Source organism: Schistocerca cancellata, chromosome 1, assembly GCF_023864275.1.
Source record: "Schistocerca cancellata isolate TAMUIC-IGC-003103 chromosome 1, iqSchCanc2.1, whole genome shotgun sequence".
Classification (NCBI taxonomy): domain Eukaryota; kingdom Metazoa; phylum Arthropoda; class Insecta; order Orthoptera; family Acrididae; genus Schistocerca; species Schistocerca cancellata.
In genome coordinates this window covers 1278453567-1278477914 of record NC_064626.1, presented here as the reverse complement: position 1 = coordinate 1278477914, position 24348 = coordinate 1278453567, and the positions used below count along the sequence as shown (strand labels likewise).

Here is a 24348-nt window from a genome sequence, read left to right as displayed (position 1 = left end):
CCGGCCGGCGTGGCCGAGCGGTTCTAGGCGCTTCAGTCTGGAACCGCACGACCGCTACGGTTGCAGGTTCGAATCCTGCCTCAGGTATGGTTGTGTGTAATGTCCTTAGGTTAGTTAGGTTTAAGTAGTTCTACGTTCTAGGGGACTGATGACCTCAGATGTTATGTCCCATAGTGCTCAGAGCCATTTGAACCATTTTTGAAGAATCTGGGCCCTAGCAACTATCTTTCTGACTGGGAGAGCGATATGATGTCTGCTTATCCAACAAAGTTCACATCATGTGAATTTTGTTCCTTTTGCAAATGAATGACATGGTGTCAGACCACCAATCCTTTTGAATCCTTTTTAATTTTCAACCACGTTCACATCCCCTTTTCAGGTCCATTTGAGGGGATAAGCAGGTACTTCTCGTGAACGATCTCTCTGATTTCTCGTATTTTGCCTAGATGTCTTCAGTGACATTAGCAGCTAGACTCTGGGACCGTCGGCCGGCGTGGCCGAGCGGTTCTAGGCGCTTCAGTCTGGAACCGCACGACCGCTACGGTTGCAGGTTCGAATCCTGCCTCAGGTACGGTTGTGTGTAATGTCCTTAGGTTAGTTAGGTTTAAGTAGTTCTACGTTCTAGGGGACTGATGACCTCAGATGTTATGTCCCATAGTGCTCAGAGCCATTTGAACCATTTTTGAAGAATCTGGGCCCTAGCAACTATCTTTCTGACTGGGAGAGCGATATGATGTCTGCTTATCCAACAAAGTTCACATCATGTGAATTCTGTTCCTTTTGCAAATGAATGACATGGTGTCAGACCACCAGTCCTTTTGAATCCTTTTTAATTTTCAACCACGTTCACATCCCCTTTTCAGGTCTATTTGAGGGGATAAGCAGGTACTTCTCGTGAACGATCTCTCTGATTTCTCGTATTTTGCCTAGATGTCTTCAGTGACATTAGCAGCTAGACTCTGGGACCGCCGGCCGGCGTGGCCAAGCGGTTCTAGGCGCTTCAGTCTGGAACCGCACGACCGCTACGGTTGCAGGTTCGAATCCTGCCTCAGGTATGGTTGTGTGTAATGTCCTTAGGTTAGTTAGGTTTAAGTAGTTCTACGTTCTAGGGGACTGATGACCTCAGATGTTATGTCCCATAGTGCTCAGATCCATTTGAACCATTTTTGAAGAATCTGGGCCCTAGCAACTATCTTTCTGACTGGGAGAGCGATATGATGTCTGCTTATCCAACAAAGTTCACATCATGTGAATTCTGTTCCTTTTGCAAATGAATGACATGGTGTCAGACCACCAGTCCTTTTGAATCCTTTTTAATTTTCAACCACGTTCACATCCCCTTTTCAGGTCCATTTGAGGGGATAAGCAGGTACTTCTCGTGAACGATCTCTCTGATTTCTCGTATTTTGCCTAGATGTCTTCAGTGATATTAGCAGCTAGACTCTGGGACCGCCGGCCGGCGTGGCCGAGCGGTTCTAGGCGCTTCAGTCTGGAACCGCACGACCGCTACGGTTGCAGGTTCGAATCCTGTCTCAGGTATGGTTGTGTGTAATGTCCTTAGGTTAGTTAGGTTTAAGTAGTTCTACGTTCTAGGGGACTGATGACCTCAGATGTTATGTCCCATAGTGCTCAGATCCATTTGAACCATTTGTGAAGAATCTGGGCCCTAGCAACTATCTTTATGACTGGGAGAGCGATATGATGTCTGCTTATCCAACAAAGTTTACATCATGTGAATTCTGTTCCTTTTGCAAATGAATGACATGGTGTCAGACCACCAGTCCTTTTGAATCCTTTTTAATTTTCAACCACGTTCACATCCCCTTTTCAGGTCCATTTGAGGGGATAAGCAGGTACTTCTCGTGAACGATCTCTCTGATTTCTCGTATTTTGCCTAGATGGCTTCAGTGATATTAGCAGCTAGACTCTGGGACCGCCGGCCGGCGTGGCCGAGCGGTTCTAGGCGCTTCAGTCTGGAACCGCACGACCGCTACGGTTGCAGGTTCGAATCCTGCCTCAGGTATGGTTGTGTGTAATGTCCTTAGGTTAGTTAGGTTTAAGTAGTTCTACGTTCTAGGGGACTGATGACCTCAGATGTTATGTCCCATAGTGCTCAGAGCCATTTGAACCATTTTTGAAGAATCTGGGCCCTAGCAACTATCTTTCTGACTGGGAGAGCGATATGATGTCTGCTTATCCAACAAAGTTCACATCATGTGAATTTTGTTCCTTTTGCAAATGAATGACATGGTGTCAGACCACCAGTCCTTTTGAATCCTTTTTAATTTTCAACCACGTTCACATCCCCTTTTCAGGTCCATTTGAGGGGATAAGCAGGTACTTCTCGTGAACGATCTCTCTGATTTCTCGTATTTTGCCTAGATGTCTTCAGTGACATTAGCAGCTAGACTCTGGGACCGCCGGCCGGCGTGGCCGAGCGGTTCTAGGCGCTTCAGTCTGGAACCGCACGACCGCTACGGTTGCAGGTTCGAATCCTGCCTCAGGTACGGTTGTGTGTAATGTCCTTAGGTTAGTTAGGTTTAAGTAGTTCTACGTTCTAGGGGACTGATGACCTCAGATGTTATGTCCCATAGTGCTCAGAGCCATTTGAACCATTTTTGAAGAATCTGGGCCCTAGCAACTATCTTTCTGACTGGGAGAGCGATATGATGTCTGCTTATCCAACAAAGTTCACATCATGTGAATTCTGTTCCTTTTGCAAATGAATGACATGGTGTCAGACCACCAGTCCTTTTGAATCCTTTTTAATTTTCAACCACGTTCACATCCCCTTTTCAGGTCCATTTGAGGGGATAAGCAGGTACTTCTCGTGAACGATCTCTCTGATTTCTCGTATTTTGCCTAGATGTCTTCAGTGACATTAGCAGCTAGACTCTGGGACCGCCGGCCGGCGTGGCCAAGCGGTTCTAGGCGCTTCAGTCTGGAACCGCACGACCGCTACGGTTGCAGGTTCGAATCCTGCCTCAGGTATGGTTGTGTGTAATGTCCTTAGGTTAGTTAGGTTTAAGTAGTTCTACGTTCTAGGGGACTGATGACCTCAGATGTTATGTCCCATAGTGCTCAGATCCATTTGAACCATTTTTGAAGAATCTGGGCCCTAGCAACTATCTTTCTGACTGGGAGAGCGATATGATGTCTGCTTATCCAACAAAGTTCACATCATGTGAATTCTGTTCCTTTTGCAAATGAATGACATGGTGTCAGACCACCAGTCCTTTTGAATCCTTTTTAATTTTCAACCACGTTCACATCCCCTTTTCAGGTCCATTTGAGGGGATAAGCAGGTACTTCTCGTGAACGATCTCTCTGATTTCTCGTATTTTGCCTAGATGGCTTCAGTGATATTAGCAGCTAGACTCTGGGACCGCCGGCCGGCGTGGCCGAGCGGTTCTAGGCGCTTCAGTCTGGAACCGCACGACCGCTACGGTTGCAGGTTCGAATCCTGCCTCAGGTATGGTTGTGTGTAATGTCCTTAGGTTAGTTAGGTTTAAGTAGTTCTACGTTCTAGGGGACTGATGACCTCAGATGTTATGTCCCATAGTGCTCAGAGCCATTTGAACCATTTGTGAAGAATCTGGGCCCTAGCAACTATCTTTATGACTGGGAGAGCGATATGATGTCTGCTTATCCAACAAAGTTCACATCATGTGAATTCTGTTCCTTTTGCAAATGAATGACATGGTGTCAGACCACCAGTCCTTTTGAATCTACATCAAATGCAGGAGCAGACAATTATTCAGAACTTTCAAGGGCCAAATGAACCAAACGATCATGATGATGACAATATCTGAGAAGTTCTGAAATGCTTTTCCACAATTTATAGAGCCATCCCCATACATGGCTAAAGCCCAGCCAAGATGCTGCATGGTAGTGGGCACTGTGTGTACTTTTATCTCCTGGGACCAGCACACTGTAATCAGTCATCACAGACACACTCTTTAATTTGGGCTCTCATGTATTTTCGACCCGAGCAGGCATAAAATATCTCAAGTACTGGGAGGACAAGAGGAGCTTCTACAACATCACAGTCAGCTCGAACCATGACAACTAAATGAAGTTATGCATTTGATGTGAACTCATCAGGGCTCACGTAATAACATGAGATCACCCATCCCCACCGCTATGCCTCCCAGACTTCCATACACTGCCCACAGAAACATCTCGCCTGTGCCTCCAGTGGGTCACGAGCATTATCTCTTTCCACACCGTAAGTCATCATTTTGAGACCATCACAGATGAGGGGTGGTAGGGCACCTATGTAAATGGAACTCTTGTCCCAAGATGTCCAAGTTTCAACCCCACAGGAACAGCAGGTATCTTAAGCCCCATTGTCTCAGAGCCATTGGCAGAGACATCTATCTTCCATGTACCATCCATGACAACCTATGTAAGCGGTCCTAATTCCATCCTGGGCACCCACAATTATGGGACAGTTAAGGAGGGGAGGGGAGGCATATAGTATCCCACCCACCTCAGGGAGGGGTGGTTAACATGCTGATGGAAGGCACAGAGATACATCACCTGGACCTGATGGTGCATTGGTGAAATTCTACCGCAAATTTAAAAGTCAGAAACCAAAACTAACGTATATATGCCAGGAATTGATGGACCCAAACAGAGACATCCTACGAAAATTTAGCGAAAGCGTGATTATACCAGTTCCTAACACGCCAAAGAGGAAGCTGGCACTACATTACCATCAACTCTTTTAAACAGTGACCACAAGGTATTTGCTAAGATTATATCTGCCTGGCTGAAACCAGTAATGAGCACAGTCACAGCCCTGGAATAAACCAGTGTCTTAAAGACCGCCACTTTCATGCTACCCTGTGTGATTATCGAAACATAATAGCGATAGCGGATGCCTCTGGCATCGCATGCGCCAAGGTTATGCTCGATTTTGAAGAAGCCCTTGACAGGTTTAAACCAACAGCGTTTACTGAAGACCGTACAGGCAATGAACTTCACACATAATTTCGTGACAATCATCACATGCTTTTTGCAAAAACTCGTAGTCCACAATACTGATAAACAACCGAACGGTGCAGCTGATAACAATCAGTAAATCAGTTAGACAAGGCTGTCCGATGTCAATGGCACGATTTTTTCCTATAGCCATCGAGCCATTGTTAAGTGCTTTGAACAGACTATTCCAGGGAGTCATGAGTCTGGGCCATAAGTTCGTCTGCTGCTCCTATGCAAATGCCGTCAATTACGGACAGATAAAGGAGATCAAGGCCATGAAGTGCCCGGGAGTGAAATTCACTTGAGACTTTCGACACACGGTTGCAGTCAATTACAAAGATTACTTAATAAAGTACGCACCTGCATATGTCAACATAAACTCTGATCCCTGGATGAACTATAATGGATGGCCTTGGTGAACGTTATCTTATATATAAAGTAAATTATACGGCACGAGTGCTCCCAGTAACCCCCAAACCGATTACCGGCCACTTTGCCAGCCGCAGCCTTTTCTACATTGACTCTTCCATCTGATGTTGACGGACTGAAACTCGCCGACATATATACGAACACACGAGCTTTAAGTTCCACGTACAAAAGGTGGATTTTTTTATTCGCCGATTAGTATCGTCATCTTTTTACTGAGCAAAATAGTGCCAGCCAGTCTTGTAGCGTCGGTGGACTTTTCCTACAGACCAAATGACCTCCAAAATTTCAAATATTTTTTGACTGAATTCAGCTCCATCAGCATGGGCTTTGCCGAGACACACCTAGCTACAGTCCGAGCAGTATACAAATATCTGATGATGGCCCACGGCAAAACAAATATAAATGGTAAGTACTGAGAGGTCGATTGGAACATCATATAGAAAAGTGTCCATCACTCATATCTCCCAACGAGTGAGATGGCCTTGGGGTCAATAGGAAACTCCTCACGACTTCCCGATTGCAAGCTGTATATCTTATGGACTCCCACCTCTTTGCAACTTATCATATGCGAGATACTGATGGACATCAAACATCAATTTGTATGTAGAACGATGCATGAAACGTGGAAAGCGGCTAGAAACCCCTTGGCATTTATCCAACGTACATCGCCACACACCATCACCTTCAGTAGTCTGTTATTGTCGGAAGATGACCTTTACTTAAATGTGAAGACAAACGCCGACAATTGGCAGAAAGGAGAAGCAGTATTTGCATTCCCTCCAGTACGGAATGTAGTGCTGGGGACTTCTGAACTTACCTAAAAACACAGCAAAATCGACTTCAGTGAACCCCAACTTCATACGCAAACTTTCTCATAAATGCAGTTATGGAACCCATAGCGAGCTGGAGAGCGTAAGGTTACATAGGACCGCTGAGAAAAGGACATGAAGGAGAACGACAGAGTAAAACGATGGAAATACACTGGATTGAAGGCAAAGCATCCTGAGAAGCAGTAGTTTAATGTTTCGCAGACTGCCGGTGGAAAATACAGACACCAGAAAAAGATAAACAGCGAAAAGACACGAACTTATCAATGCATGTGAAGACGACGAGTTTCGCTCAGAGACGTAATGGGATGTCGCCGCCCCCTCCCCCCGCTTTCCATATTCCTTTTAATTACATTATGTTCTACATTTTCATCTACTAGCTGAAAAAAGAACACTACAGAACAGAAGCTAGCTGAAGAAGACAAAAAATGGTGAGCATATGGTTGGACTGTGAGGAAAAAAAGAAGCAAAGGTCTCGAGTTCGACTCTCGATGCGGTACACAGTTTTAATCTGCTAGGAAGGTTCATATCAGCGTATACTCCGCTCCAGAGTGAGAAATTCTTTCTGGAAACCACACTATGTTCAGTTAATACTTCAGAATGAAACTCTTAGCCGCTTCCAACAAACTTTAAGCTAATTTCAAACCTTTACAAAGCTTTTTATCGCTGGAACTACCACAACACGATGAAAGGAAAAAAAAAGGTTTACGACTGCTACATTTTCCCTATTCAAGTAGTAGAACTGCCTCTTCAGGCATGACATTTTAGTTTATTTCATCTTTACTATCAACTGTCTTTGCAATACTTCAGGAGAGTGTGTCCATGTATAGCACTGAATGTACCCGCAAAATTATATCATTACACGACACATGAGGTCAGAAACATTGAGCTATGTGAAAGACTTCCTTTTCTTAAAACGGAGCTATTGAAGCTGTTTTATACATAGAAAAACTGTGACAGGCAGTTCCACTTTAGGTAGTCCTTTAACATTAGAACATACTGACAACAGCTTTCCTTATGAACTTTATTGGCAACAATCAATAACTATTCTGGAACAACTATAACGTTTATAAATATAGTACTGGAAAGATAAAAATATAATAGAAAAATTCAATCACAGAAAGAGAATTCATCAATACACACCAGTGTTATACGGAAGGATTGAGGTTTTCTACCATAAAGATCTGAATTGCACAGAAAGTTAAAATCCTAGTAATTAACTGCTGAAACATTCGCAACAAAGTAGTGCCAGAGATTGAAGAACTCCTAAAAAAAAAGCGAAGCACGCATACTACTAGGCACAGGAAGTTGGTTAAAACCCAAAAATGACAGCAGTTAGATTTTGGGGGAAATTGAGCTGTACTTCGAAGGAATAGTCTTGTAATTGTTAGGTACTAAGGCGCAATATAAGCACTGCCAAATGGTGTACGACATGTGACACAGTTATACATGAATCGTTTTATTACATAAAGCGAATTTACAGACTTCCGAACTGTTACAAGTCAAGAACACATTGGTAGTTTGTCTCACAGACGTATGGAGACAACATAGTATAAGGGACCCTCAACTACCAAGCAAACCGATAGATGTTGCTATGGTCACACTACCATGATCCTTTGCGAATTCCGAGTGCCCAACTGCCTATTTACTCATTCACAGTCTTCAGCACCATTGCCAATTTGTGAGGAATTCCACAAACTGTGGGGAATTTCAATTCAGCTGGGTATTTTGTGGGGACTGGCATTATGTGGGGAGTGTGTGGGGATTTTAAGGTTTTACTATTTATCAATATATCATAGCTGTCACATCGATAATTTTGTGGTTGGTAATTTTGTTGCTGGTGTTGAATGTAGTAATTTTCAAGACCTTAAGTTCACAATGAGTTTCATAGAAAAGACTTCAACCAATCTTGTATAAGCAGGATATATAAAAACTATTTTCTGTACAGATATTACTTAAGCGAGACTGAACATAACAATGGCTGAGTACATGTGAAAGAAAGCTGTTGAGCACATGCATAGAGCAAACCATCACATCATGTAAAAAAGGTTTGTGTGGCCTTTTGAAATACCTGAATTTCTGTTTTTTCTTGTAAATACTTAGATTTATGAAGAATAAAAGCGTATTATGAGCATGAAATAATGTAATCAATAACTTATTCAAGATGAGTACCAGGAAAAACACACACATACCCTATTATGTGGGGCATCAGGAAATTTTTCTCGCCAAATTTGGGGGATTTCTCCCAGATTTTTGGGGACTTTGGAATATTGGTATAGGCAATGCTGGTCTTCTCTGATCTTTCATAGTACTAGTGCTGACAATGGAATCCACATGTTCACATGAAAGCTAAATCTGAATTAGTCTTCCGGAAGTCATTTTACTAACATTTTGTTACATACAGCAAATATGTTTATTATTTCAAATGTCGCAGATACAATTGTTTAATTTGCCAATAACAGTTCAACCACAGATGTAGATGCACAAACATATTAATAAAATTACAGCTTACAACATTTTCACCATGTTATTGTATTTGAATCTTAAATACTTACTTTGATGTAATTATGCTGTGGCATGTGGCATCTAAGTAGAATGCTGAATTTAGTTTTGAGTCAGTATTATTGTTTGGTTTTAGATTTTGGCAGATAAACATGTAGTATATCCCATAGTCTAGATTAAAGGCGACGGTTTGAGGTTAGTTTGCGCAGTCAACTAATGTGTTGTCATTAGAATAACTATAATTATTGTTATTGTTATGCATGTTGCATTTTAAGAGTCATTTTTGTCCATTGTTTTGATGATGGTGATATCAAATGCTTTAGTTAGTCTCGAAAAACTATGAGCATTTGATATGTGAAAGTCTTCTAAGAATTCTTATAGATGAGCTTAAGTATTGTGGTATGAATGGGACAGTGCACAAATGATTTAATTTATACTTAACTGGAAGAATGCAGAAGGTTGAAATTAACAGTACAGATAGTCTGCAAAAACCAGCAGAGTCCTCTAACTGGGTAGGTATCAAGAATGGTGTCCCATAAGGTTCAGTCTTGGGTCCCTTATTATTCTTAATATATATATTAACGACGTGCCACACTACATTCATGAAGATGCAAAGCTAGTTCTTTTTGTTGATGATACAAGTATAGTAATCACACCTAACAAGCAAGAATCAACTGAGGAAATTGCAAATAATGTCTCTCAGAAAATTAAAGTATTAATTGCACAAAAGCATGTAATCAGAATAATAGCTGGAGGGCACCCAAGATCACCTTGCAGACATTTACTTAACGAACTTGGAATATTTACAGTACCTTCGCAATACATGTATTCACTTATGAAATTTGTCATTAATAACCTATCACAACTCAAAAATAACAGCGATGTGCATAGCTACAACACTACAGGAAAGGATGATCTTCACTAGTCTGCATTAAATCTCACTTTGGCACAGAAAGGGGCGAAATATGCTGCCACAAAAATCTTTGGTCATTTGCCAAATAGTATTAAAAGTCTGACAGATAGCCAACCAACATTTAAAAGCAAATTAAAAGAATTTCTGAATGACAACTCCTTCTACTCAATAGATGAATTCTTACGTATGGAATAGTAGCTGTAAACAACAAAATAATTATTTTGTGTAAAGAAAACTTACATAAAATTGACATGTTCCACATCATTATGAAATGTCATATTCATGATCGATGGAACAAGGATTAATGTGTGTATGTATGTATGTATTACAAAGACATAACTATTCGAGCTGCATGTGCAAGGCATCAGTACAGATTACAACACAGCAATCAAAACAAATTTCTCAGGATGAAGAGTATTCAACACTGGAGTATACCACCACCAGTTAGCTTGAAAGTAAGTGTAGGTACAGAAAACATCATAGAAACGTTTCGATTAGAAATGAATCTGAATTACTTTCAGCTGGAAATTCGTTTACAGATCCCACACTCACACCTCAAAACAAATAAAAACTACCTTCTCGAAACATACCCTTTATTATAAACTGCAAAATACATTAATATTTCCATCCACATTACGTTCTTGAGCATTAACATTTCCTTTCAAGGTAAAATTTTTTCATAGTCCATTTGATATGCATCAAAATACTCACCTGAAACCTGTACATAATATAAAGTAGATTGTCTGAATTTAACTTGCAATTTTAGTTTTTATGACAAGATGTTCGTCAAATATGGCAAACTGAGCTATATATAGCGCGAACATAAACATTTGGTAAGCCAACAGGTCAATCTGTTACCACAGCCTTTATTAAGCATTCACATTCGATGGCTTTTCTAACTCACAAAAAAATGGCTCTGAGCACTATGGGACTCAACTGCTGAGGTCATTAGTCCCCTAGAACTTAGAACTAGTTAAACCTACCTAACCTAAGGACATCGCAAACATCCATGCCCGAGGCAGGATTCGAACCTGCGACCATAGTGGTCTTGCGGTTCCAGACTGCAGCGCCTTTAACCGCACGGCCACTTCGGCCGGCCTGCTAACTCACAACCAAAACTATCACCTCATAACCTACCATATAATTAAATTAGTCATTTCAAAAAGATCATGAGTCACAAACGAAAAACATTAAGGAAGGCATTTTCCATTTGCATATATAATATTCAGTGTCTTTAAAGACCGTGTAACATAACATGCCATAGATTATTCTTCAAGCTAGTTTAATAACTTCATTCCATTTTACTATAAAATAGAATTGACAGTCCAATAATCATCGTCATTTGGAAACTGCAATGAAATTACTCCTGCAAATTTTAAAATGTGTTGAAAGTACACTCCTGGAAATTGAAATAAGAACACCGTGAATTCATTGTCCCAGGAAGGGGAAACTTTATTGACACATTCCTGGGGTCAGATACATCACATGATCACACTGACAGAACCACAGGCACATAGACACAGGCAACAGAGCATGCACAATGTCGGCACTAGTACAGTGTATATCCACCTTTCGCAGCAATGCAGGCTGCTATTCTCCCATGGAGACGATCGTAGAGATGCTGGATGTAGTCCTGTGGAACGGCTTGCCATGCCATTTCCACCTGGCGCCTCAGTTGGACCAGCGTTCGTGCTGGACGTGCAGACCGCGTGAGACGACGCTTCATCCAGTCCCAAACATGCTCAATGGGGGACAGATCCGGAGATCTTGCTGGCCAGGGTAGTTGACTTACACCTTCTAGAGCACGTTGGGTGGCACGGGATACATGCGGACGTGCATTGTCCTGTTGGAACAGCAAGTTCCCTTGCCGGTCTAGGAATGGTAGAACGATGGGTTCGATGACGGTTTGGATGTACCGTGCACTATTCAGTGTCCCCTCGACGATCACCAGTGGTGTACGGCCAGTGTAGGAGATCGCTCCCCACACCATGATGCCGGGTGTTGGCCCTGTGTGCCTCGGTCGTATGCAGTCCTGATTGTGGCGCTCACCTGCACGGCGCCAAACACGCATACGACCATCATTGGCACCAAGGCAGAAGCGACTCTCATCGCTGAAGACGACACGTCTCCATTAGTCCCTCCATTCACGCCTGTCTCGACACCACTGGAGGCGGGCTGCACGATGTTGGGGCGTGAGCGGAAGACGGCCTAACGGTGTGCGGGACCGTAGCCCAGCTTCATGGAGACGGTTGCGAATGGTCCTCGCCGATACCCCAGGAGCAACAGTGTCCCTAATTTGCGGGGAAGTGGCGGTGCGGTCCCCTACGGCACTGCGTAGGATCCTACGGTCTTGGCGTGCATCCGTGCGTCGCTGCGGTCCGGTCCCAGGTCGACGGGCACGTGCACCTTCCGCCGACCACTGGCGACAAAATCGATGTACTGTGGAGACCTCACGCCCCACGTGTTGAGCAATTCGGCGGTACGTCCACCCGGCCTCCCGCATGCCCACTATACGCCCTCGCTCAAAGTCCGTCAACTGCACATACGGTTCACGTCCACGCTGTCGCGGCATGCTACCAGTGTTAAAGACTGCGATGGAGCTCCGTATGCCACGGCAAACTGGCTGACACTGACGGCGGCGGTGCACAAATGCTGCGCAGCTAGCGCCATTCGATGGCCAACACCGCGGTTCCTGGTGTGTCCGCTGTGCCGTGCGTGTGATCATTGCTTGTACAGCCCTCTCGCAGTGTCCGGAGCAAGTATGGTGGGTCTGACACACCGGTGTCAATGTGTTCTTTTTTCCATTTCCAGGAGTGTAAGTGTCAAATGAGTAATGTTAACAAAACTCTGCATTTTACGGATGTAAAGAACTATTTGCAAACATTGTCGGCTCACTACAGTCACTTGAAGTAGTATTTGAGAAAAAACCTCTTTGGTAACCTATTTTTACCAAAGACTCCGCTCCAAGCTGCTACTTGGCAATAATTTTCGCGTTTAAAAGAAAATTGGATTCTCAGCCTTTTCGAACATAGGAGCTCTGTAACCACATAACTACATTTAAATGATCATGTCATCATGACATTCAATCCTTCGTTTTCAAACTTACCATTTACAAAGCATATTGTGAGTTCATTTTTTTTCCAAAAGTTGGCAGATTCACGCTTTTAAAAAAATACAAATAAATAAATATATATATAAATAGAAATAAAATAAAGGTATCAACAGCTTCCAAAATTGCAATGAATATACCAGTTAAAGATATAATGAGCTCCTCTTTTGATTGGTCTGCAAAAATGGCTACCGCAGCTTAGAATCTCGAGCAATCACAAAAGTCGGTATGCGGCCTCGTCTTCGATACAGCATGTGATAAGACTCACCCGATAGTTGAGGGTCACTTATACAATGTTGTCTCCAGACAACTATGTTTGTCTCTTCCAAAGGAAGTCTTTTCCTTGGGACGTCAGAGAGGTTTCGACTTCTCGAAGCTCTCCATGTTCCCACAGGCTAGGTCTAATGGGGAAAGGAGGTGTTGTATTTCTGGCAGTAGACAAGAAACTCAAATCCATCGAGATAGAAGTTGAAGGAGACAGAGATTGAAGCTGCATGCAAGATTGTTTGTGTAAGACTAAGTATCAGTGCTGGGCATAAAATTATAACTGAACCCATCTATCGACCACTACACTGCCCTCCGCCCCCTTTGATGGAGATCAAACCTCAGTTCAATAGTACATCAACACTCAAATAATACTGCAATCTTCGAAGGACATTATAATCATGCAGCAACGGATTGAGATAATTACAGTTTTGTTAATGGTGGGCGTCACAAGATATCTTGCGATACGTCACCAAATATCTTCTCTGAAACCTAACTAGAATTCATAGTTCGGGAACCTACTCATGGCAGAAATACACTCCTGGAAATTGAAATAAGAACACCGTGAATTCATTGTCCCAGGAAGGGGAAACTTTATTGACACATTCCTGGGGTCAGATACATCACATGATCACACTGACAGAACCACAGGCACATAGACACAGGCAACAGAGCATGCACAATGTCGGCACTAGTACAGTGTATATCCACCTTTCGCAGCAATGCAGGCTGCTATTCTCCCATGGAGACGATCGTAGAGATGCTGGATGTAGTCCTGTGGAACGGCTTGCCATGCCATTTCCACCTGGCGCCTCAGTTGGACCAGCGTTCGTGCTGGACGTGCAGACCGCGTGAGACGACGCTTCATCCAGTCCCAAACATGCTCAATGGGGGACAGATCCGGAGATCTTGCTGGCCAGGGTAGTTGACTTACACCTTCTAGAGCACGTTGGGTGGCACGGGATACATGCGGACGTGCATTGTCCTGTTGGAACAGCAAGTTCCCTTGCCGGTCTAGGAATGGTAGAACGATGGGTTCGATGACGGTTTGGATGTACCGTGCACTATTCAGTGTCCCCTCGACGATCACCAGTGGTGTACGGCCAGTGTAGGAGATCGCTCCCCACACCATGATGCCGGCTGTTGGCCCTGTGTGCCTCGGTCGTATGCAGTCCTGATTGTGGCGCTCACCTGCACGGCGCCAAACACGCATACGACCATCATTGGCACCAAGGCAGAAGCGACTCTCATCGCTGAAGACGACACGTCTCCATTCGTCCCTCCATTCACGCCTGTCGCGACACCACTGGAGGCGGGCTGCACGATGTTGGGGGTGTGAGCTGAAGACGGCCTAACGGTGTGCGGGACCGTAGCCCAGCTTCATGGAGACGGTTGCGAATGGTCCTCGCCGATACCCCAGGAGCAACAGTGTCCCTAATTTGCGGGGAAGTGGCGGTGCGGTCCCCTACGGCACTGCATAGGATCCTACGGTCTTGGCGTGCATCCGTGCGTCGCTGCGGTCCGGTCCCAGGTCGACGGGCACGTGCACCTTCCGCCGACCACTGGCGACAACATCGATGTACTGTGGAGACCTCACGCCCCACGTGTTGAGCAATTCGGCGGTACGTCCACCCGGCCTCCCGCATGCCCACTATACGCCCTCGCTCAAAGTCCGTCAACTGCACATACGGTTCACGTCCACGCTGTCGCGGCATGCTACCAGTGTTAAAGACTGCGATGGAGCTCCGTATGCCACGGCAAACTGGCTGACACTGACGGCGGCGGTGCACAAATGCTGCGCAGCTAACGCCATTCGACGGCCAACACCGCGGTTCCTGATGTGTCCGCTGTGCCGTGCGTGTGATCATTGCTTGTACAGCCCTCTCGCAGTGTCCGGAGCAAGTATGGTGGGTCTGACACACCGGTGTCAATGTGTTCTTTATTCCATTTCCAGGAGTGTATATCAGATCTAATAGGATTTTAAAAAAAATGACCTCATTGAGGACGCCTACATCGAAACTATTGTGAGTGACCATAAGGCGTTTGTAGTATCCGTGTACAAGGAGGACAGTAGAAATGATTCACAAAACTACATTCATTTGTTGTACAACCTTAGAATATACTCTGAGCTCAAACGTAATAATGTATCGCCTGCCGGAGTGGCCGAGCGGTTCTAGGCGTTATAGTCTGGAACCGCGCGACCGCTACGGTCGCAGGTTCGAATCCTGCCTTGGGCATGGATGTGTGTGGTGTCCTTAGGTTAGTTAGGTTTAAGTAATTCTAAGTTCTAGGGGACTGATGACCTCAGAAGTTAAGTCCCATAGTGCTCAGAGCCATTTGAACCATTTAATAATGTATCTCGAACAGAATGTCCTCTACCATGTGAACCAGGACGTTTTCCGAAAACTTCGAGCATTTGAAACACAACTCGCTCTCTCCTCACAAGACATCCTGAAAGCCAAGGATGAAGGCACTCGGGTAGATACAGTGTTTCTTGAGAGATTCAGTGTTTCTTGACTTTTGTAAGGCATTTGACTCGGTACCACACATAAGCTGACAATCAAAACTACGATCACACGGGACATCGAGCAAGATTTGTGACTGAATTGAGGATTTCTTTGTGGGGATGGAGAGACAGAGACAAATGTAAAAGTAACTTCCCGTGTGGCCCAGGGAAGGGTGTTCAAAACCTTGCTGTTCATGTTCTATATTAACGACCTCGCAGACAGTGTTAATAGTAAGCTCACTCTTTTCGCAGATGATGCGGTTGTCTCTAATGACGTACTGCCTGAAGGAGCTTCACAAATATTCAGTCAGATTCCAAAGTGGTGCAAAGACTGGCAACCTGCTTTCAACTTTCATAAATGTAAAACTGTGCACTTCACAAAATGAGAAAACAGAGCATCTTACGACTGCAATATCAGTGAATCACAGTGGAAACGTCCAACTCTTACAAATACGTCTCCGAGTGTAACATGTAAAGATATGATACGGGACGATTACGTAGGTTCAGTCGTCGGTAAAGCAGGTGGCAGACTGTGGTTTTTTGGTAGAATGCTAAGGCAATGCAGTCTATTTTGAGGTTATTTGATAAATTCATTTCAAAAATTCCTTATTTTGCAAGTTTAATAAATTCTTTTAAAAGTGCTCATTTTGGAATTTGATTACGTGATGGTTGGGTAATTGTAAACACTGTCCAGATCATTCAGGGAAATCGCTGTAAGCCGTAGAACAGAGTTAGTTTACAGCTACCCCTGTTAGCAAATCCGTACCCAGTCTACACTTTGAGGTTGCAGTTTCCTTTTACTCCTTACCTAATGGGGTAAATGTGAACACATGGGGTAAATGCAAACTTATTATGAAATCACCTGGAATCAACAGGTTAGTGAAGCCAAGAACAGATTTTGTATTTCAGGCCTATTATGTCTAAAATTCCGAAAATAACTAATTGTATTTAGCAAGGTAATTTCCAAGAATGATTGCCTATTGATGTCACGGAGTCCACACGATACATATGACAGGTGCGATTGTAAATCGATCATGCGGCTCTGGTGGCGGACTTTATGATCAATTATTTGTGATTGTCAATTTTATCTGTTTTCCGTCGTTCGCTTAGTTGCTCTAAATTATATACGTCCGCGAATTATTTGTGAGTCGCTAGAGAAACCCAGACGATTTATATCGGTACTACGTGGGATGTCTGTTCTTGACGTTTCCTCGGCGGATTCTCTCACATGGGAAAATCTAATTCCATGCTTATCCAGCGTAGAAAATCGTTTCACTTTTTGTCGCAAATGTGGAGTACTATCGGACAAGGAAAGGAGGGACTGTGTAGACTGTGGTGGTGCGAAGTGTGTAAAACTTTGTAAGAAGAGTTTCAATGCTGTAATACCGTTACAATTTCATTGTGGACAGTGCGGAAAACGAACGAGTATCAGGAGGAATACATGGTCCGATTCATCCAAATTAACCATCCAGACTAGCGTAATTGTTCTATCTTGCTGGATTCGAGATTAAACCTTGCAAGCAAGAGCATCGGAAACCGACTTATCTGCTACTACCGACTATTTCGGGTTTTGCAGAGAAGTGTGTTATGTGGTAGCGATGAACGACAGTGTACTCTACTGGTGGACCTAGTAAAGTTGTTGAAGTGGACGAATCTCACATAGCAAGAAGGAAGAACCAGAGAGGACGACCTTCAAAGAGTGAAATCGATCATATTTGGGTATTTGGTGGAATAGAACGAGAGACCCCGGAAGTGTTTCGTTTTAACAATATTGTCCAGAGACAAGGTCACTTAAGTGCGTCTGATAAAGCGCTTCATACTGCCTGGTAGCAAAGTCATTACAGACGGATTTCAGCCCTGTAAGACACTTAAAGCAAAAGGATTCGACTACGAGTTCGTCAACCACTCTGTAGAGTTGGTGTCTTCGGATGACCCCAGTGTGAACACGCAGAAAATTAAGCGGCTATGGAAATCTGTGAAGTCCTCCATCAAAAGAGAAGGGCGTCGAGGACAAAGACACGAACTATACTTGTTTCAGTACCTCTATTTCCACAACTTGCGTTTGCAGGGAAAAGTTAACGTATGTGACACTCTATCGATATTTTTGCGTGAAATTGGCAGAGTTTACCCAGGCTAAGGCAAAAAGGGCATTGTTCCTGTAGCATACACATCACATGGACTTTCACATGACAACACCGACTACGACTAAGGTAAGTTGTCCCCTTTGTAATTACAAGTACTTTTGTAACGCTCTTCTTTTGTCGTTGCTGTAGTGACAACCGTAAACATACTCATAACGTCCGCTGCCAGGGTTGCACGATCGATTTACAGTCGCATGTTCGATATGTATCGTGTGGATCCCGCGACTTCGATAGGCAAATATTCTTGGAAATTACCAGCAAGCTATTAATTATCTTCAGTCAAAGTCAAAAATCTCAAAACATTTTTCAGTTATCCCGCCGGACCTACCTCATAACTTACGTTATCCGTACGAGGTATACTATCAAAATTTAAATTCCTACGAGTGAAACAAAATACCAGCAAACTTCATTTACGAAGCGAAAAAAATGGAGGACGACATGCTCGTTGGATGTCAACAGTTGGGTCTAGTGTAGCAGGGGATACAACCCGTCGGCTTTGAACAAAGACGTCACAAGTCGCTAGAGAGCATGTATTACAAAGATGAAAGAGCTGAGGAGAATGTTGAGAAACAAAGGAATGCGAGAGAGATAAACTTTATTTCACATATGTAAGGGCCAATAGTATTTTCACGTTAACGATATCGCGTGTTTGTATCTTAGTATTTCTCCGCAAAATACAATGGAAAGAAATGAATGAAATTACTAGCAAAGAATACATCACGTTACATGTATGTCAGTTGTATCTCGAAAGTCTTTCGAACTGTTTTGCTTAAGTGCAGTACGGGATACAAGTTCAGCGTAGTCGATTTCTTAGTTTCAACTAGCATTGCTGTCCTGTTGTTCACTTGAACTATGTATCCCCTGCTTCACTAAACCGCAAATGAAACCCGATACAAATTAAAAACTCATTCGAAGTGTGTTGCTTAAGTACAGTCCGGAATACGAGTTTGTCGTAAGGCGATTTCTTCGTTTTCACTAGCATTACTGTCCTGTTCTTCACCTGAACGATGTATCCTCCGCTTCAGTAAACCCTAAGTGGAACACGGGATACAAATTGTAGATGTGCTGTTTACTTCGTCTCCGCTATTACTAACATAAAGTATTATCAGTTTATTCTATCTCGTGAGATTTTTTTTTTAAAAGCCAAAAAACACTTATCAGCTACTGAAGCATCTGTATCTTCTAATGGGTGCGGGAGTTCCGACTCCTGGGGAGGTGGGTGGGTGTGAGTCGACATTGTACGTACACTGTAACCGCCATGTTGCTTGCGCCACTGGTGATAGCCGACTGACTATATTGCAGTCAACACCACAGCGGTTTATTTACGATTACTCCACTGTCCTAAAGGATAACTCCGTAAGGCAACAGGGGAGTTGCAAAAACTAGAGGAAACGCAGTATGGATCACTTACTTCACTTCGGCGCAGGTATTCGTTGTTGAGAACGATGTCGTCAAACTCCTGCGGGTCGAGCAGTCCGTACCGAGGGCATAGCGTAATGAGGTTCTGCAGGGGGGCGACCCTGTTCTCGGGGTCGTGTTCCGCCCACCGTATGGCAGCGTCCAGCACCGCCTTCTCGTGGCCGACGTTCAGCTGGTCGGAAGACAAAATCTCGTACATCGTGTCAGGGCCCAGCGTCCATATGGCAGTGGCTGATTCTACAACTTCCAGGAAGTTGTAGCATATGAATCTCAGTGCCTGACGTTCGAGCGAAACGAGGTGCAGGTCGGCAGCAGCTTTCAGAGTATCTACGCAGTTTCCAGCACTCATTTCTTCTCTCAGGAAGCGGCAACAATCGCGGACGAGTTCGTCCACATCGTACTGATGAGCGACTTTTAAAAGACTTCTCGCTTTCGACACGGTAAGCGTACATGTACCGGTGTAAATATATTCCAAAAGTAATTTCACGATATTGGCCGGTACGGGAAAGCTAACTTCGACCACTTCTTTGACGCCAGAATCTGTTTCTCTGATGAATAACTGACTAATTTTTTCTGCGGCCGAGCACACTATAATACGGTGTACGGGAAAAGTACAGCCGTCGCTGCTGCGAATTACTCCGTCGCACATCACGTCCTGCAGGTGAAGTTCGTTCCATGCTTCGGGGAACGGAATGCGAGCCTCGCGAAAGTTCTCCAAAAAATCCGTTAGTCGGCTCATATCTCGTTCCACTGCTCACTGCTGCTGCTTATAGAAAACCACTGCAGGTTTTGTCCATTCGAGCAGTGCACTTTCAACAGGAACGTCTATTTACGATGTCATACGCCACCAGCTGTTTATTGTCAAAGATAATTAATAACTTATTTTCTTTTTTTACTTTGGCCGGTATTACACTATCAAATTTCTTTGTCAAAGATTTGATCAAAGATGTGATCCAATATTCCGTCCAATATATTGGACAAAGATCTTTGACGTAGCCCTAGAAGGGGTATTACACTGTCATCAAAGTTTTCGTCAAAGTTCAAGATGGCTGACAACAACTTGTTATTAACCGCAGCAGTTGTACGTACCCCAATTGCATTGTGTGCACATGCGGAAAAGAAGTGGGGGAAAAATGGAACCGTACATACGAGGTTGACAGTCTTAAAGTCCTGGGATTACAACTTGATAATAAATTCAGTTGGGAGGAGCACACCACAGAACTGCAGAAACGCCTTAACAAATCTGTATTTGCAATTCGAGTGTTAGCAGACATAGGCAACATAAAAATGAAAAAGCTTGCATACTTTGCCTACTTTCATTCCATAATGTCATATGGGATATTATTTTGGGGTAAATCTTGAAGTGAAACAAAAGTTTTCAGAGTCCAAAAGCGTGTAATACGTATTATTTGTGGAGTAAATTCACGGACGTCCTACAGAAACCTCTTCAAAGAACTGGATATACTAACTACTGCCTCTCAGTATATTTACTTCTTAATGAAATTTGTCGAAAATAATATATCTCTTTTTCCAACAAACAACTCAGTTCAAAAAGGGGTCCACTACTCAGGAACACTCATCTTCAGTAATTTGCCAGGAAACATAAAAAATTTAGTTAGAAATAAAGATCAGTTTAAAAGGAGCCTGAAAAACTTACTACTAGCCAACTCTTTCTAATCCATTGGCGAAATTTTTAATAGAAACAAATGGTGTATTGTATTTATTCATACTATTAGTATTGTTATTTCAGCTTAAAAAAATCGACATGTTCCACATCAACGAGGATCTCCTCCGCACGGATCTATGGAACGAAAAACTAATCTAATCTGGGTGAAGCCGTGGGTTTTACGGCGACACGATAAAAGCATTCAACAAAACTTGTTACGTGAGCTTACAGTGGAAGACGTCAAGTCGTACATCAATTACTTAAGAATGGATGAGCATACATTTCTGTATGTGCTCAATGAAGTGTATCCTCATATCACAAAGCACAATATTCACTTAAGAACTGCGACATCTTCAGAAGACAGGCTCGCTGTAACACTCCGATTCCTTGCTACAGGAGAAGGTTATGTTATGTTAGGTTAGGTTAGGTCAGGTCAGGTCAGGTCAGTTCTGGACAGGTCTCCAATCTTCTTAATCTATTTTTGTATTCAGGGTGCCTCACGTTGTAAAGCGCCTCATCAGCTTCAGACATCTTTATTAATTTTGTAGTTGTCGGCACACACCAATTGTATTTACCGGCAATGGTTATAAAAACACTACAGACGACAGAACGCTGCAGCGATGCTAGCGCTCCATATGGTAACATGTCACATTCAGTGAACAGAAGACAAGCGGTTTCTTTGATCAAATATACAGCGAGGCCCTAGATTTGATCAAATATTGGACGACATTTGTCAAAGATCCCTATTACACTATCAAAAATCTTTGACAAAGATATTGGACAAAGATATTGGACAAAGAAATTTGATAGTGTAATACCGGCCTTAGGCTAGACGCCATTCAGGCATCACTGAGTAACAATAATGACTTTGCTCATTCCAAATCCACTTCTTTTGGCGTAGCTTCACTTTTACTGTGGTTTACTATCAACTTTTATATCCTTATCTGTCCATTAAATATAAATTCGACTGTCTCCGCGTAAGTTTTAGCGTTGAGTTCATACAGCAAGGACTTGACTGTCACTATTTGCCGGATATTATTATTGATAACAAATGCTAAGAACTTGTTCCTCGCCTCACTATATTTCCTGCATTGATACAGTACAAGGTTCTTGTCATTACAATTAGGAGCATATATTTGGTTTATGCAGTCAGTATAAATGTTCTGTAAATGTCCCATGATTCAGCCTTACTCTGCTTAATGAGAATGTCGCTTGTCGGGGTCCACAAACTATCTCAAAGTAAAATCATTTCGGAATTCGTGGTTGTATTTGCTCACAAGTCTCTTCCTTTGTGACGTGAGGACTGCCTCTGTTCTTGCTGGCAGGATTCGAAAGCTTTTTTTCGAATAAGTTGTCCGTATTCCGTTCAGGGAAGCTTTATGTCTAGTGGTGTCTCGTTGCTTGCAACCTGCTTTGCCATTTGATCTGCTTTATCACTGCCTGGGATTCCGCAATGGGCTTTCACCCACATACGAGATTAGCACATCCTGTGTTGTTGTAAAGTCCGAGACCATTCATCTAGCCAGGAGTGGTGCGGTCTTTTGCGAGCGATATGCCGATATTCCAGGTAAGAAACTTTATGCCTAATGGAGTTCTACATCTACATCTGCATCTATACTCTGCAAACCACTGTAAGGTGCATGGCGGAGGGTGCGTCCCATTGTACCAGTTATTAGGGTTTATTCCTGTTCGATTCACGTATGGAGCGCGGGAGAAGAATGGTCGTTTGAATGCCTCTGAGCGTGCAGTAATTATTCTAATCTTATCCTCACGATACCTAAATGGGCGATACTTACGGGGCTGTAATATACCCCTAGAGTCATCATTTAAAGTCGGTTATTGAAAGTTTGTTAATAGACTTTCTCGGGATGGTCTGCCAGTTCAGTTCCTTCAGTATCTGCGTGACACTCTTCCACAGATTAAATAACCTTGTGACCATTCGTGCTGCCCTTGTCTGTATACGTTCAATAAGCACTGTTAATCATATTTCGTACGTATCCCAAACACTTGAGCAATGTTCTAGAATCGGTCGCACTAGTGATCTGTAAGCAATCTCCTTTGTAGACTGATTGCAGTTCCCCAGTATTCTACAAATAATCGCCACAGAATCTATGTGATCGTTCCATTTCATATCCCTACAAAGTGTTACACCCAGGTATTTATATGAGTTGGCCGATTCCAAGAGTGACTCATTGATATTATAGCCATAGGATTTTACGTTTTTTCTTTTTTTTGAAGAGCAAAATTTTATATTTCTGAACATTTGCAGCAAATTGCCAATCTCTGCTCGACGTTGAAATCTAATCAAGATCTCACTGAATATTATGCAGCTCATTTCCGATAGTACTTCATTATAAATAACTGCATCATCTGCAAAAAGCCTGATTTTACTATTACTACTGCCTACAAGGTCATTAACATCAAATAAGACCAGCAAGGGTCCCAACACACTTCCCTGGGCACACCCGAAATTACTTCTACGTTAAACGATGACTCTCCATCCAAGACAACACGCCTTAAATTACACGCCTTAAATTAGACACTTGTGACTCTTTGGTTAAACTGTCTGGCTGATGGCAAATTTTCGAAATACAAAGTTAATATAACATATAATAACAGTAATAATAATATCGGGAACTAAATTAACGAACCATAAATGATGTAGGCTACACAGTTCCGATTCGGTTAGAATAATGTTTATTCAGAAACCAAGCTAATAACGAAAGTGGTCGTATTTAGAATTACTATTACGCTCGAGCGCGTATGCATTTGACACAGTTCGATCATTCACAATCTCATCGCGAATTACAGGTTATCTACGCGAAAAGTTAAAGAGTGCTCACCACTCACCCGCGATACCACACAACGTGAAATTTTCCAAGTCGTTTCACTTCCTAACTGCCTGAAGACCGACTGTCCGCTTTCGCGTCTCCACCCGTACTGTACCCTTTGGTGTCTCCAGCCGAACAGACCGCATTCGTGTCTGCAGCCACGGAGATGAAAGCTATATGGGAGAAGAGGCAACAAGCCAGGTAGTTCCTTCCAGACCACTAGAGGCGCTAGTGGTCGAATTAAGTAGGAATTGATCAACGAGAACTGTCTAATGGTGGTTGTTGATATTATGTCGTCTTGCTCTGTACTGAAGTCTACGGTTACAGTCGTCTTTGTATATGTTTCATATTTACGTACTACTCATGTCCATTATAAACAGATTTTTACTTTAAATTTCATAAAGTTCACCGTGGAATTGAAGAGATTTCCTGCTGAAAAATTGTCCGCAATTAATCCTAAGGTAAGACATTTAATTCTCAGTAAATAACCTCGTAGCCTATACATGAACTGTATTCTCTTCTATCGTGAATGAAGCTGTGTGATTTAAGTTTGCTTACTTAAATAACTTTGACATGTCAGTCGTAGTTTTATTTGATGAGGAATTTTATGTTTCTTCAGAATATTCAACCCGACAAATTGACGTTGAAATACGCCTGTAAATTCCCCGGCTGTTTGTCTGGATATTACGTCGGTTCAACGGAGGAAGTTAGCAACAAGCATTTTTACAGGTTTCCAAAATAACTTCAAGAATTTC

At 43.0% G+C, this 24348-nt stretch overlaps 1 protein-coding gene across 1 annotated transcript in view; it reads right to left on the bottom strand.

Moving 5' to 3' along the window:
* Positions 1 to 19745, bottom strand: part of LOC126146627 (kelch-like protein 10) — a 139226-nt gene extending 119481 nt beyond the window's left edge. Inside the window, exon 1 of the mRNA XM_049915637.1 lies at positions 19089 to 19745. Within this exon, the coding sequence (XP_049771594.1) occupies positions 19089 to 19745 (657 nt within the window). The remainder of the gene's footprint in view (positions 1 to 19088) is intronic.
* Between the last annotated feature and the right edge of the window lie 4603 nt (positions 19746 to 24348).